The 12094-nt window shown below is 43.4% G+C and overlaps 1 protein-coding gene across 1 annotated transcript in view; it reads left to right on the top strand.

Moving 5' to 3' along the window:
- The window catches only part of thbs2a (thrombospondin 2a), a 45136-nt gene that overhangs the window by 25738 nt on the left and 7304 nt on the right, over positions 1-12094 (top strand). The window contains exons 13-17 of the mRNA XM_079512209.1: positions 3842-4060; positions 5583-5690; positions 6264-6423; positions 6855-6973; positions 8118-8352. Of these exons, the coding sequence (XP_079368335.1) occupies positions 3842-4060; positions 5583-5690; positions 6264-6423; positions 6855-6973; positions 8118-8352 (841 nt within the window). The remainder of the gene's footprint in view (positions 1-3841; positions 4061-5582; positions 5691-6263; positions 6424-6854; positions 6974-8117; positions 8353-12094) is intronic.

Below are 12094 nucleotides of genomic sequence, written 5' to 3'. Positions count from 1 at the left end.
GGGGATTGTCTCATAGTTGGCAAACGGTGGGCTTCATTTCACAGTCTGGATTAAAGGCCCTCCTCATGCCTGCCACACGGCTCTCAAAATGAGCTCATGTTGTGGCATCCGTGCTAAGAGCTTCATTCAGCCTTAATGAGTGTCAGCTGGGAGGATCTAACGTTATAACAATCCCAAAGAGCACTTGGAGGTTCATAGCCATGACGCGCGCAATCGAGGTTTACACCGAATCGACGTCGCCAAAAAGGTCTTCAATGAGTTCTCAGTCGCCACGACTGCTTCTATGTCATTCGGGTTCCATAGAAGCCAGCATGTCTTCTATATGGAAGCATGTTGCGCAGCGAAAGTAACCAGACGCATTGACAGCGCGGACGCCGGGATCCTTTCATACTGTACCACAAATCGCACATTAGGGCTTGGTCATACTTTTTTTGAGTGGTGCAACCACTCCCTTAAAGGTATATTCAGTGATTTCACTTCATTCAAATATCACTTTTTTTCCCTTTTTTTTTTATAATCCTCCCTACTATAGAGTGTGCTGACCATATAAGGAGTTCCTCCCTGTCCACAGTGAGCCCCTGGGGTCAAAAAACCCTAGTTTCGGTTTGGGCTTTGGGTGGCAAATCCTTCATCCAATCAGGATGAGAGGGGCCTTCCTCCAATCATGATCGAGTGGGGGCGGGCCTTGGTGCACATGCTGTTGGCCTGTTGCACTTCCCCCCACTGTAGAGCGTGCATGTGCACATTTTGTTACCGGGGCAGACTGGGTGGTTTTCCAAATCACCCAAATCACTGAATGCTCCTTTAAGGAGCTATGTGTGTGGGTGGGTGGCTGGGTGGCTGGGTGTCTGGGTATGAGGCTATGAGCACGAAAACAGCATGGTTGTTTTTCACCATCTGTGCGCAACCTAACACACACACACAAACACACACGCACGTACAGTATTAACTGTATGCTTTCGGGGGTGCCAGTACATTACAGTGACAGTACAGTACAGTACAGTACAGTAGAGGGTACAGTAGAGGGACCGCCTCACGGTAACTCTGTCATTTCTAAACCGTTTCGGACGCTTTAATCTATGGGTCTTCCCTCTCACGCTATAGACTAGTGCTAAACCGACGGCACTCGAGATGTAACTGCGGTATGGTGGAGCTGGACCACACACACGCTAGCATCCTTAAAACATTTCACATTGGATCTATAGCATTCTATCTACAAGCAGGAGACGACCGGCACACTTGCTCACCAATTCTGGTTTTGCTCAAAACTAAACTCATTTTGGTCCCTTATTTTTTATTACATATCAAAGGCATTTGAGGAAAAATATTGAGTATATGTTTGGATCAGTGGCATTTAATCCCTCTATTAATTAATTTGAGGGTCAAGCCTTCTCCTTGTGCACGCTGCTGGCCAAACGTTTGATTTTGCAACAATGGAAATCAGAATCTCAGCAATTCCAGCAGTGGCTAAAGAGACTTGGGCAATGTGCTTACATGGAGAGAATTCGGTATGCAATCAACAAAAAGAACACGTCTTCCTGAATCTATGGCAGCCCCACAGTCTCAAAGCCACTAGCAATAGAGCTTCTTCCTATGTACAGTCAGGTACATGAACGAACTGTCAAGAACGAGAAAGAACCAGGGCAAAGGAAAATGCTAAACCAAAACATGCTTTACTCTTATGTACATTTACACAAGATGTAGCCTAATAAAGTACAACCTTGAACCTTGAACCCTGTTGGATAGGTGGTCTCCTGAGGCGGAGCACGTGCTCCAGGTGGCCCCTCAAGAGCATGAGAGCAGTTTGGGTTAAGAATACTTTGTATAGAGGGTATGCGCATGCTTAAAGTGAATGGAACATCGAGTGGCAAATCGAGTGGCAAAGCAACATGCAAAGTGAGTTAAACATTGTTAAATGTTGTTTAATGAAATAGGATAGGACTTTTCTGTTTGGATTCATGGGCTGCCAAGGCCAGAAAGTAGTTTTTTGCCACTCATTAGGCATTCCTGCATAACTTCCTGGTTTGATGATGATGTCACGCGCATACCCTCTATAATATGTTGTACCAACAAGCGTATCACTTCACTTGCTGTTATCTCCTCTGATACTCTTTTTGCTGATGTCTTTTTTTTCTTTGTTTGATTTTTGTCTCCCCCCCCCCCCCATCTCTTTGCCATCTTCATTGTACCTACTGTCTTTTTGGGGTAGGGGGCTTAGAGTATATAACGGTATGAGTATGAACGGCACCCGGAGGCGAAATGGACATAGTGGCCAAATTTGGTATTGCAGCGCTGGCCCAAACACATGAACGCGCTGGTCCGTTGACTATCATTGTACACGTTCATGATGACACGTGAACGCTGTTTCATACGTGAACGCACGTGAACGCGTGCAATGATAGTCAACGGCAGCGCGTTCATGTGTTTGGACCCAATCCATCCCAGAATGCACTCTGTTCCTACCCGGAAGGAGGAGTGAAATCGCCTCATGCGCGTCTCTATTCATATATACTCTAAGGTAGGGGGTTGGTTGGGAGGGTTTGTGTTTGTCTTGTGAGTTTGTTTGTTTTTCAGAAAACTTGAAGGGTTTCTATTACTGACTGCTTACCTTTCCGGCGGTGGCTCAGGGGTAGAGTGCCTGGATGGTAACCGCAAGGTTGCCAGTTCGAACCCGGGCTCCCCCAGAGTTACTGTCGAAGTGTCCTTGAGCAAGACACTGAACCCCTAATTGCTCCCGATGTGCTAGTTGGTGCCTTGCATGGTTTCCGCTGCCATCGGTGTATGAATGTGTGTGGGTGAATGTAATGCACAATCTCTGTAAAGCGCCTTGGATAAAGGCGCTATATAAATGCACCATTTACCATTTACATTCCTTCAATAAAACATATGTTAAAATAACATTTGATCTACGAGTTCATGACGTGTCGCGACACGTTGCAAGCTTGTAGATCAGCAAACAGATTTGGCAAAAGTAGCAGGTCTGTTTTGAGCTTGTGGAGCTGCTACTGTTGATACTTTTTTGTGACGGTATAGTATGATCAAGTAGTGCATTCATTCCCCCTAAAATACATAGTACAAATATGGAGACAAGAGGTTTCTGCCCGACAGCAATGATTAATTAAGTATAAAACTAAGCATGACTTGACCCTCCCACTCTGTCAAACAGGCTGGTATGCCCCTTCAAAACCTGATTCATCATTTTTCGTAGGAGTATATAAATTAAGTATAACGGTGCTGTCGGGCAGAAACCTCCTGCCTCCATAACCTTTTGTGTTTTATTCCGTAAATGACCGCCCTGTTGCTTGATCGTGCTACAGCGTCAAAAGTAGCAGATCTGTGTGGAGTTTGCATGTTCTCCCTGTGTCCCCTAGGGTAGGTACCCTCACAAAAAACATGCAGTAATCCTGGTCTCTAAACTACCTCCCCCTGGCCAGCCGGGGCGCCTGATGGAGGGGAAAGGAACTGGTTGGAATAACGTGTTCCTTCCACGCGCTACGTCCAACCAGGGAAACTCCCCCCTGTCAGGTGTAAAGGAGCGACTTGGACACTCAGGCATGAAGGAAGCATGAGTTCAAGTCCGTTGCTCTCCCCATGTCCCCCATATATGGGGACTAGGTTGGCGGAGGGTATGTAGATCCCAGGATCACATTAGATAATTGACACAGGGGTGAAAAATGGGTTACAAAATCGTGGGATAAAAAATATAGAAAAGTAGCAGATCTGCATTTTTGCTATTTTCTTTATTTGAATCCTGCACAGTAAACGTTTTGGGTATATGAGGTGTCCACCCGACAGAGGCGATACATGAAGTATAACCCGCTCTCCCACTGCTTCTCTCCAGGTGTGCGAGCCAGAGAACCCGTGCAAGGACAAGACGCACAGCTGTCACAAGTACGCAGAGTGCATCTACCTGAACCACTTCAGCGACCCCATGTACAAGTGTGAGTGCAGGACGGGCTACGCCGGCGACGGCTTCATCTGCGGAGAGGACTCCGACCTGGACGGCTGGCCCAACCACAACCTTGTGTGCGACGCCAACTCCACCTATCACTGCAAGAAGGTATATCGCATATTCCAAAAGGTTCAAACACTTTCTGTTTTATTGGGTTTTTTCCATTTTTTAAAACACAAGACATACAAGGAACATGGTACACAAAAACAAACAAAACAAAAAAACAACAACACCATCCATGACAAAACAAAACCGACAATAACACATACCCACCCACCCACCCGCTAGCCCTGAGGGGAGAATAGACTTATAGAAAAATGTACGATAATAAACAATACTTACAAAGAATAATTGGGAAAGAAACTTGTAGGCAAGAGATGACCATATAAAAGAAGCTAAGGAAGAGAGGAAAATTAATCAATTGCAGTTAAATAATTCATATATAAAAGAAAAGGGTCCCAGGTTCTAGAGAAGTTATTCAATGAGCCTCTAGTTGAGAATTAATTTTTTTCTAGGTGAATAAAGGATGACAGGTCTTTTAGCCAGGATGTCGTGGCAGGGGGGTTAGGATTTTTCCAGTGAAGCAGAATGCGGTGCCTCGCTATGAGGGAGGCGAAGGCAACTGAATCTGCCTGACACCTACTGAATCTGCCCACCACAGGAGACACACCGCAAATAGCAACTCAAACACTTTCAAGATTTTCTTTGTAAATGTTCAAAAATAGCAGATGTATACATGCAAGCTCGCAGAGCGGCACAAAGTGACGTGCTGTGAGCTTGTACCGTATATCTGCTATTTCTTTTTTTTGTGATTAGTATTTTATTGGATTTTCTTTATTTTTTTTCCCCACAACACAACACCCACAATACAAATCGACAGCAACAACGACAAAAAGAACAGTTCGACACAAATCGACAGTAACAACAACAAAAAGCAGTTACTATGTTGCAACTAATTAGCAACTAAGTGGGACAATAAAAAGAAACAGAGAAAACAACAACAATAACAACAAAACAACAAGGCGGGAGAGAAAGGAAGGGAGGCTGTGTTATTCACGATGAAGACATGTGAGCAGGCGGGGATCTACCGTATGGGGGGGCAGCCAGTAGTCTGTCATTACGTAGGCCTATATATGCTATCATAAAGAAAGAATATCAGCTATTTCTGAATAGCCAATGTATAAAATATGGATAACATGGTTAAAATGATTGATTGTGATGCTGTATTATAAATGTAGCTGGGGGGAATATACCCCTTCAAGGACAAGGAGTTCATTTCACTCTCTGAAATAACAGCTGAGCTACGAGCTCACAAGAGCTTTAAGAGCTTGTAAGCTTGAGCTTGTAGATCGGCTAAGAGATTTGTGTAGAGGAAAAAAGGAGGGGGCCCAATATATAGATCGACCCCTGATTTTGCTTTGTCTCTAGGATACCTAATGTAATACAGTGAAGATATACAGTACACTGTGGGACTGCATGACTGACTGACTGACTGACTGACTGATACTTTATTAACAGTTTGCAGAAAAAAAGCTCAGGAAAGTATAGTTCTGTACAAAGTCTGCTAAGAGGATTTAAGACAAGAAAGGGAAACCAAAGAAGTGTTTACATGGAGTTTCTCTTGTTTCAGGACAACTGCCCCAACCTTCCTAACTCTGGCCAGGAGGACTTTGACAAAGACAGCCAAGGAGACGCTTGTGACAAAGACGATGACAACGATGGAATTGTTGACGAGAGGGTATGATCGTGTTTTTGTTACAACATTTGATCTTTTTTTTTTTTTTATATATTTTTGGGGGCTTTTAGCCTTTATCGATAGAGTAAGTGGAGAGAAATGAGGAGAGAGAGACAGGGAGTGACATACAGAGTGACACAAACCCGCAATGTGCTGCCAAGCTCCATTAGGAGCTCCATTTTCTTTGCCTTTTTTTTACTATTTTGCAAAACATTTTTGAATAGTTAAAATGGCCAGTCTACAAGCTCACAACGTGTCAATGTAGATTGGCTAGTTGAACTACCGTATTCAAAAATGTTTTTCAAAATAGTAAAAAAAGAAGTTTAGGGATAAGGGGTTTAGCGGTAACGAAAATGGAGCCCCTAGGTGCCCAGACCGCTAGGACAGCCTCATTAACTTCTACGACGCATTTACAATTAGTGATTCAAAAGTACAAATTACAAAGTACTTTTCCAGAAACCTTCGGAAAATCTTCATAAAATGTTACAAGATGATCTACAAGCTTGTAGAATGTAGTGCAATCTTTTTTATTTAAAATGTAGCAGCGTGAAACTCATCACATCCCTCTCCCTCCAGGACAACTGTCCCCTCCTGTACAACCCGCGGCAGTTTGACTTTGACAAAGACGAAGTGGGAGACCGCTGTGACAACTGTCCGTATGAGCACAACCCAGCCCAGATAGACACAGACAACAACGGAGAGGGTGACGCCTGCGCTGTGGACATCGACGGAGATGGTAAGAAAAATAAATCGGTAAAGTTACAAATTCTGTTTCAGTGATTCTCAATCTCCCCGTGGGACATCGCGGCACGACAGAATATAGAGCACCAGGTTTGACACCTGGTGCTCTCTGCCCATAATTACCCAGCTGACCAAATCTCAAGTCAAGTACCGAGACTGAGTTGGCGAGATAAAACACAATAAAAGCCAGCGTTCATGTGGCCGGTCGTCCCTTGTCATTAGGCCCACCTTTTTTTGTTCTGTTGGCACCGGATGTTTCCGAATGCGCTGCTGCGCGTCGGAGAAACATGTTGAAACACACTCAAACTAGAGGCCATCACAGACTTAAAGTGTGATTACGATTAAGCATTTGTTATGTTTTAGAGAAAGGCATGAGAATGTTGATCACACAAGCACATGTCAGAGACTGTGGCTCATCCTCTGCAGAAATTCTGAACGAGAGAGACAACTGCCCGTACGTGTACAACCACGACCAGAAAGACACCGACATGGATGGAGTTGGAGACCAATGTGACAACTGTCCCCTGCTTCACAACCCTGACCAGGTACTGTGGTGTGTTGTTTAACATGTGTGGCTTTAAACTTTGTTAAGTGACTTTTTTGGGATGAAAACAAAGGGGGAAAAAATACAAATTATTAACAGTCCGACAGGCATTAGTCCGACAATACTGTTGCTCCTGACATGCATGGCAGGTTAAAACTAACCCGTGGCTTCCTGTGAGGTTAGGTTTAGGGTTGGGTTTTGGGTAGGGTGTCAGACTAATGCCTCGGACCAAACACATGCACCCGTTTTCTTTTCTTTTTTTAAAGTAAAATAGCTCTATATTCTGATAGTAATCATTGCATTTCGTAACGTGGATCTCCCGTCACTCCAGCTCTTTAGTAAACAGAAAATAACATTTCAGGTGGGTCATCAATTTCATCCAATCAGGAGAGACAACCCATTTATCAATATCACATTTTGTCTTGTTTGTTGCATATTATTCAAAGCCGTTTCACTCGGAAACTGCTATGTAACTGCTATGTAACATGTCCCGCGATTGTCATTTAATCCACCCAAAACATACATTTTGTAACCGAGGATGATATTGTTTAGAGAAATGAGCCGCAAATCAAGCTTGTTTTACCCAAAAAGAAGGATCCAAGATGTTACGATCCTAAAAACTGCGTCCCCATAGACAGCATAATAAGCCAGCGGAATTTTCATTTCCGTTTTTTTTACCACACCGGAACTGGACTGTTATGAGCGTGTACAGGACACAGTTGTGAACAGTAATCACTTCATATTAAAATAGGCGTCCGAAGACGGGAGATGTTAAAAGGTGATCTAGGTGCCAAATTAGTTACTGTATACACCCAAGAATCCTTGTGTGCATAGAGATGGGGATGGGAGGGTGTGTGTCCGTTTACGGAGCTAATCTCTCAAACCGCTGGACCGCCAGGACCGGTCACTGTCAAACTTTGTATGCAGGCTGCCAGTAGGCCACAGAAGTACCGCCACTATTTTGATTTTATTTTATGATTATCTTTAATTTCTAATAGAAGGCTCTGACCTTTTTGTCCTATCCCTTTGGCACCTTTTTTGTATAAATCGGTACCACTGCACCTTTCTTTGCAAACTGTCAATAAAGCATTCAATCTATCAAAAAGGCTGAAAGTGGTTAAAGCGAGGTTGTAAATGTCCCAAAGGCTGACACGGACAACGACCTGGTGGGAGACCAGTGCGACAACAACCAGGACATTGACGAGGACGGCCACCAGAACAACCTGGACAACTGTCCCTATGTGGCCAACGCCAACCAGGCCGACCACGACCAGGACGGCAAAGGGGACGCGTGTGACTACGACGACGACAACGATGGCATACCCGACGATAGGGACAACTGCAGGCTGACGCCCAACCCTGACCAGCTCGACTTGGACGGTAAGGCTTTTGAGTTTATTTCGTCTATGGAGTTAACATTGCTCTATAATAGACCCCAGGTGTGGTTAGAATATTGTGTATTTTGGGTTTCTTCCTGAAAGCTGGAAGCCTTTGGGCTGTATTTTGAGTGTCTTAAGTACCAGGTCTTATGACTTAAAGGCGTAGTGAAACGGAAATGGTGGACATTTTATTTTGAAGTTTCAGACAGTCTCAAGTTGAAACACCGCTATGAAGTTTCTGAACCAATCAGAGCGTTGCATCCCTTCAGGGGATGGGGCGGTAGCTAGGGACGGGTAGCTATGCTACGCAGGACAGCGTGTGGATGTTTGTTTACAAATCAGATAGTCAGCCAGCTTTACCAGTTTACACTTAATGTGGCTTATTTCTACCCTATAATGTTTTCAGATACATTTTTAGCGTGATGATTAAGTTGAAACCGAGTAATACACTCTCTGGATGTTATCTTGAATGGGAATAAAAACGGAAGATGTCTGTAATCAGTAGCAGCTGTGCAGCCTGTGCTGGACGGATGCGGAGATATGGGGAATTAAACTGGTGAGCTTCATTTTTATTGGCTTTTATCGATGTTGGCCTCGACACGTCATCACGCAGCACGTTTTCGTTTTCAGGAAGTAATAATTTATGGACTTTTGATATAAAAACACATTTATTTGGCATCCATTGTTAGGTATGCCCATATGATGACCATGGATATGGTCTAAAAGTGTGAAAATTTTTCATTTCACTACACCTTTAAAGGGGAAAACCACCCATTTTCAACATTTTACTATGTCATTAATATACATTAGAGCTGTTGTGTGGAAATAATAAAAAATGTCCCCCCATTCTGTGTTTCCTAGAACTGTAATTATGAAAAAAAAAATGTAACATGGTGAAACACATCTTGATGACATCATCAAGATGTGTTTCACCATGTTAATGATTTTTTTCAGACCTCTAGTTATAGGAAACACAGAATGGGGGGACTTTTTTATTATTTCCACCCAACAGCTCTAAGGTATATTAATGACATAGTAAAATGTTGAAAATGAGTGGAATGCCCCTTTAACTTAAGACCTGGAGGCGTGGCCAATGCTGTTTAGCTATTTTGAGTGGCCAAACAGCATTGGCCACACCTCCAGGTTTTAAGTTAAGTCATAAGACCTGGTACTTAAGACACTCAAAATACAGCCCTTTGAGTCAAAAGGCCCAATCGGAATACACCACGTTAGTGACATTGCAATATCAACCCCTCCCCCTTTATCATACACCCAGAGTTGTGGGTGTGGCTTCAGTTCTGGTGATCACCACCCACCTGAAAACCACGTATACTTAATACTTTCAGAGCCATTGCCGTACATCTAGGTCAATTGAAGCCTATTTTTTGACACTACGCTTACCGCCATTGCCGTTGATTAATGGCAATTGCGCTTTTATAGTGCATTCGATCGATCAAGCCATAATGCTACTTACATTAGCCGGTTAGCTAGCTATGTTGTTGTCACAGCACTGGATCGCCCATCTTAGATCGTCGTCGCCATAATAATCCATTCTATCTGTTTCTTTCAATCGCCTGTATCTCCTATTCCTTGTCCCAGATGGAATTTCAAAACAACGTTTCTTTGACGGCACAGAGCCGACGATATGGAGCTCTCCAGTGCACCAACATAGATCGATCTTGTAAACGAGGCCTCCCCAGGCTCCGTTCAGCTTCCTATGTTAATACTATTTCCGGTAGACTGGAAATGTGGCTTTTCAAAATAAGAGCTCGACTGGAAAAAATGCTGTTGTGAATTAGATTCTTATTTTTCAATAAATGCTAGCGCTGTAAGGGTTAATGAACTGGTGGGTGTGGCCGCATAGAAACATAATTTTAACATGTTGGGGGGGTGGGGGTGGGGGGGGATTGACTTGGGGATAGCGGCCTCTAGTGGCAGTGATGTCAGACTTCGGTTCTTTAAAGTAGTAAAAAAGATGAAATATGGAGATGATATAATATCACATTAGAGCATTAGTGTCTTCTGCCAGATGGCGACAATATATAATTCCACTATAATGCTGGATGGAGATCCGTGGCTTGCCTTGCACGATGCTCCCTTTTCACTTGTCCTCCTTGTTATTCCATGCGCCATGCATGCGGCCAGATGTTCTTCTCTCACAGTTTACAAGTAGCACAGCCACATTAAGCGTGAAATATGGCGAATGTGGAACGAGTTAAGGGAACGGGGGTCAGCGTTGATGATGTCATTGTGCATGACTTCACTGCCGAGGAGCCGAGGAGGCGTCGCACCAAAGCTGTGTGAAGTTTTTGTTTCCAACAGTGATTAATCCACAGCACTTAACCCATTCTGGGCGGGAACCCCTTTTGGTGTTTCAAGCATTATGTTATACTTTAGCTATTGAAAAATAGCAGATCTACAAGCTTGTAGATCTGCTATTTTTGAAAATGTGTGAAAATGTGGCACACGTCTTTGAATAGATATTCTTTCAGAGAGAACGTTTTTAACTCAAATCTTTGCTTCTGGGGGGGGGGGGTCCCTGGAACAACATATTTTCAGATGGGGGTCGGTGGCCAAATACAGATCATTTTGGGGGGTCTTGACATGAAAATGTTTGAGAACCACTGACATAGAAACGGAAACAGGTTTTTCAGAAAACTAGAAGACATTTGTAGAATCATTCTCAGGTTGACATGGGTTAAACCACTTGAACCTATATTCACATGTCCTCACTAATACTCATTATAAAATGGCACCATTTCTATCAATTCAGTCCGTGTCTCAGAGGAGGGCTGTGGACCGGTTATGAAACCAGTGACATCATCAGTAGGCAGGTTTGGTAATTTGAACAAGATTTCAAAAATATTTGTATTTATTTATTATTATTATTGTTAATGCTACAACAATTTATTTCAGCATGCTTACTGTCCAGGAAGAGAAAGGCTGTAGTTTCTATTAGCTCGTAATACCCATCTATGATGTCATGCTGTATTAAGTCCGACGTCATTTTGTAGTCCTACTGGGTCCAAGTAGCACCAGCTCCCGTCCGCATCTCATTGTAAATAGAATATCTAAACGAGTGAATCTTTTTACAATGACGTTATTTTTCAGAAAGGAAGCCATTGAGGGTTAAAATGGGTCTTAATGCTTCCAACTCGAGTAGAATTATTAATGTTCTGTACAGTGTCCATGACAAAGAAAATATATGATGTGGAGACAATAAAGACTATTATTATCATTATTATTGAAGGTGGTAACAGTCCATTTGCTCAGTACAATATTTTGGGGGCATATTTAGAATGTGTGCAGGGTTGAGTATGTGGAATCTAGTTTGCATTAATAAGGATTTAGTTGACACAATTAAATAAAATGGCGATAGTATTCAATGTGGGGAAGACGGCCTGTCACAGCCAGATTTGGGAGACCAGTAGCTTTGTCGTTGCAAGGAAAGCGGTAAAATGAGACTTTCGTGGTTGTTTTCGTCTCAGATTTAGTCCGACGGAGGGACACAGTATAACTCTATGGGGACACAAAAGCGACACAAAAGTAGGACCCGGAAGTATCTCTGGAGGGGGCGCTCACGTCACGGCTAAAATACTGAATTGGTAGGCAGGTTTCTGAGCTGTCCACTCCCCAACACGCCCAACAATGAGATTGCATGAGTGTGTAGACAGAAAAGGAATATGGTTGAAATGGGTGAAGTGCAGAAGGCTGCAGGTGCGTTTGGATTCCTCAAAACCTCC

This window comes from Electrona antarctica, assembly GCF_951216825.1.
Source record: "Electrona antarctica genome assembly, chromosome: 10".
In the NCBI taxonomy this organism is placed as follows: Eukaryota; Metazoa; Chordata; class Actinopteri; order Myctophiformes; family Myctophidae; genus Electrona; species Electrona antarctica.
Note: the sequence above shows the minus strand (reverse complement) of the source record. Positions and strands in the feature narration are given on the sequence as shown.